At 30.5% G+C, this 4,212-nt stretch overlaps 1 protein-coding gene across 1 annotated transcript; it reads left to right on the top strand.

Annotated features, from left to right (window-relative positions):
• Window positions 1–507: 507 nt before the first annotated feature.
• On the top strand, window positions 508–3,479 carry LOC132755376 (thyrostimulin beta-5 subunit-like). The gene is made up of 3 exons (XM_060746245.1): window positions 508–733; window positions 1,457–1,702; window positions 2,799–3,479. The coding sequence occupies exons 2-3, from the start codon at window positions 1,484–1,486 to the stop codon at window positions 2,994–2,996; spliced, it is 417 nt and encodes a 138-aa protein (XP_060602228.1). The 5' UTR covers window positions 508–733; window positions 1,457–1,483; the 3' UTR covers window positions 2,997–3,479.
• The last annotated feature ends 733 nt before the right edge of the window (window positions 3,480–4,212 follow it).

The following is a 4,212-nucleotide window of genomic DNA, read 5'->3' as shown; positions in this document are numbered from 1 at the left end:
ACAACATAATAAATAACCAACCCACTTAAAACCCGATGCAAATATGACCAGTTAGTTTTTGTAATTATACAAAATATCAACAATTATTTCAGATCAATTACCGCGCCGAACACTATAATAAGAAGGCCTTAAATTAGGTGTTACAAGTGAATTAGTTAAATCTTAGAATACAAATCAATTTCCTTTAAAATTTATAAAATCTATAAAAGTTAATATTGTGTTGTTCCTTAATGCAATGGTTCATCTTCCAATTCTTACAATTTTTACATTATCAAATTCTAGATTTTCATGAATATTTTATTTTATTAGTTTGTTTTATCCTTTCTATCAGAGATGGACAAAATTGTATTATCAGTTCAATGCATCTATTATTCATAAAGTGAACTGCTGCTTTAAATATTTTACTGGTAAATTGATGACTGGCCGCAATAAATATGTTAATATATGGGTCTTTATAAATAGTGAATGTATAACGCGGCTATACAATAACAGTCATATATATTTTTTTTCCTCTAAGTATTGAACAGCATATCAAATACGTATCACAAGAATTTCCAGGAAATAATGTTGTAAGTGCGACATTTTTACCGATGGTAGCGAAGTCAATATGTTGTGGAATTAAGAAAATCTCTAAGAAAATGTTGTAAAAGTATCATTAAACAAAAACACTGGTTAAATCTCTAGTCGTGCTCTGTAGGAAAGTTGTTACAATTATTGGATTTTACACGAAGAGGTGAGCATTTCTATGATATACATATTTACTTAACAGGTTTAGTTGCGAAATCAGCAGTACGTAGCATTTGGCCATTTTTTGTTATTTTTTTCTGAATATTCTTTGACAATTAATGTTATTCAATCATAATTATCTGCAAAATGTTATAAAACTTATTCCTATTATGCATGCAAAAGTGAAAGCAACAAAGCGTTATTTATGTTTAATCAAGCATATTAAACATTATGTTTTACTCAATTCATAATTTTAATATTTATCCTATATCAACAAATATAAAATCATAACTCATTGTTTGTTACAATGGTCTCCAGCAGTTCGGAGAAAGAAATCTTTTGCAAGTATATGTTTTGACTGTGTAATAATTTGGCTTTATAGTTAAAAGATTTTTAGGTTAAATAAACTAAATAACACATGACTGACGGGAGTCATAGTAGATATTGTAACCCTTGAACATTAACCCTTTCTACGTCTCGATGAAATGTTCTATTTCCCGGGTTGACACACCAACTCTCACTTAGATAGACATGTGTTATTTAAATATTAATGATTGATTTACTGGTAACTACTATCATAACTACCATATCTATTTCATTTACTTACTCTTTTGTTATTTGTAAATATATGCTTCGCACATTTTGTAACTGTTCGTGTAAAAAATAAGATAGGAAAAGTTTGCTTTGTTCTTTGTTTTGCAATTAAACACTGTACAATCATCGTTTTCAGAAGCATCTAGGATTTAACAAGGGAACAATGAAGTTGAGAGAATTCAGTACAGTTGTTATAGTGACTATAGCATTATGCTGTATTAATACATCAGACGCTCTTATAAATATAGAACAAATATTAGGATGCCATCCAAGAGAATATAAATTTAATGCTTCAAAATCTGCCGAAATCAATGGAGAAGTGCTTTCATGTTGGGATATGGTCACAGTGTATTCGTGTTGGGGGCGTTGCGATTCTTTTGAGGTAAAAAACCCTTGGTTAAAAATAATATCCGATTTAAAATATAAAATCTATGTTTTCTTCAATAATGGGAGCTGGATTATGAAGCAAATTATACATTTAGAATAAAAATCATTTAAAAATGATTTCGAAAATTGGGCTTTTAAATGTCCCCCGCCTTTTCGAAGAAAAAAGGGGGATATAGAAATAGGCTCTGTCCGTCTGTCTGTCTTCCTGTCCGTGCGTCACACTTTCGTGTCCAGTCTATAACTTAGTCATTTATCAAAGGAATTTGAAATAATTTGACACAAATATTTGTTATAATAAGACAATGTGTCACGCGCAACAACCAGACCCCTACCTCAGGGTCAAGGTCGCACTTGCTCATTCAAGGTCAACAATGTCTTATTGATGTATAAGTCGTGTTCGGTCCATAACTGTCTTAATTTTGAAGGGAATTTGTAAATACTTGCCACAATTGTTCACAATAATGAGACGATGTGTCATGTGCAACAACGGGTCACCTACCTCCAAGGTTAATGTCACAGATTAACATAGTCTGTTATAGGGTATATTTTGTGTCCGGTCCATAATTTATTCATAGATCAAAGGATTTTGAAAAAACTTGGCACAAATAGTCTCAATAATAAGACGATATGTCGGGCGCAAAACATGGGTCCCTACCTCCAAGGTCACACTTAGAGGTCAAAGATTAACAAAGTCTGTAATAGGGTATATTTTGTGTCCGATCTATAACTTCTTCATAGTTCAAGGGATTTTGAAAATACTTGGCACAAATAGTTACAATATTAAGACGATATGTCATGCACAACACCTGCACCCCTACCTCCAAGGTCAAGGTCACACTTAAAGGCCAAAGCTTAACATGATAGATTTTTAAATTCCTCGTTTCATTTTTTTTCTTTATTAAATTTATTGTTGCATTTGCAGATCTAGCATTGATCAAAATTTTGGACTGAAAATTGAAAATTGAAAACTGATCCACACCTTAATCTTTTGAAATAGCACACTTTTATGCTTCATATTAAATTTCCTTGAGGTGGGGGACGTTGGTAACGTTAAAATTTTTTGTTACAGTTGTTGTTTTTCTTTGTTACAGTATGGCAACTATAAAGCACCGTACATAATCAGTTATCACCCTGTATGTACCTACATTAGGGAGAAAACAAGGAAGGTGAAATTACGCTTTTGTCATCCGGAATTCCCTGATCCTTACTACGAAGTTTTCGATGCATCAGAATGCAGTTGTAAATTATGCGATTCTAGAACAACGAGATGCGAATATCTCACTGGGTAATAGATATAGAACAAAACGAAACATTGAACATCTCTTTACTTCACAGTTGTTTACCAATTCAAAATTTTCAGTGTTAAAGGGTTACTGAGATGTAGCGCATTGTAAAATTATTTAAGATTTTCATTATGTACACTTGTCAAGCCATTAACATGATTTAAATGCGTTGTATAAAATTTTCAAACAGATATGAAGGTTTTGTACTCATTCTAAAGGAAAACAGCACACAATTAAATGAAACGTGAAACATTGTTTACAATAAGGACAAATATTCTGTTATTCTTTTTAACTTAAATTTACTTTGTGTTTATTTGTATGTTATTCTTATTTAATGTAGTAATCATATGATCTGTTTTTAACTTATCTTTCTGACAAACATTGAACAAAACAACTAAATCTTTTGAAAAAAAACCAAAACAAAACAAAAAACAAAACAAAACAAAAACAAAACAACAATAAATCATGATTCGCAAGATAGCGTTTCTATACAGCATGTAAATTTGAATCAAATAGAAGAATGCTGATTAAAAGAACACAGAAAAAAGTAGTAGTTCGGACACGTTTTTAATCCTAATTATTTCTAACACCTTTACCACAGGCACAATGTTGAATAATTAGCGAACACAAATGTTTTGATGACTACCTTATTTCTTATAATGTAAGTAGTTCTTGATTTAGTTTCTATGTCATTTTATTATAGAATATAGTTTTGCTCGGCTTTAAGTTAAACATCAATACTAGGTCACATGGCGACTTTCCAGCTTTACTGGTTAAAAAATAAGAAAAGAATAATGCAAGATTAATTTTGTTCTATTTTCTTCCCAATTGTATTCCTTTAAAATGTTTATTTTTTCATATTCTTAAACCATAGAAAGTTTAAATGTATTCTATTTGGTAGTTTTCGAAATTCTAAATGTTTTATATAATCTTCAGATTCATGTTAATTTTCATGAAATTTCGAAGTGTTTAAATAAGTGCAATATTATCCATTGACCTAACAGCACTAACAATCTACATGAATACCAAAATGGATCAAAATATGCAAAAATAATCCTTACTCCATTAGTTACACAGTAGAAATATGGTGATTAAATTGCAAAATACTCTAAGTACTTTGACTCATATGGTGGCATGTAGCTTTTATTCCAAACATAATATAGTAAGGGTAATTTTTGTCCAAGTTTATCTTTTTCAAGTTTCAAAGACTCGAATTCTGTTA

Source organism: Ruditapes philippinarum, unplaced genomic scaffold (assembly GCF_026571515.1).
Source record: "Ruditapes philippinarum isolate M1 unplaced genomic scaffold, ASM2657151v2 ctg2699_1_1_1_1, whole genome shotgun sequence".
Lineage (NCBI taxonomy): Eukaryota > Metazoa > Mollusca > Bivalvia > Venerida > Veneridae > Ruditapes > Ruditapes philippinarum.
The sequence above is the reverse complement of the archived record's forward strand: the minus strand, read 5'-3'. Positions and strand labels throughout refer to the sequence as shown.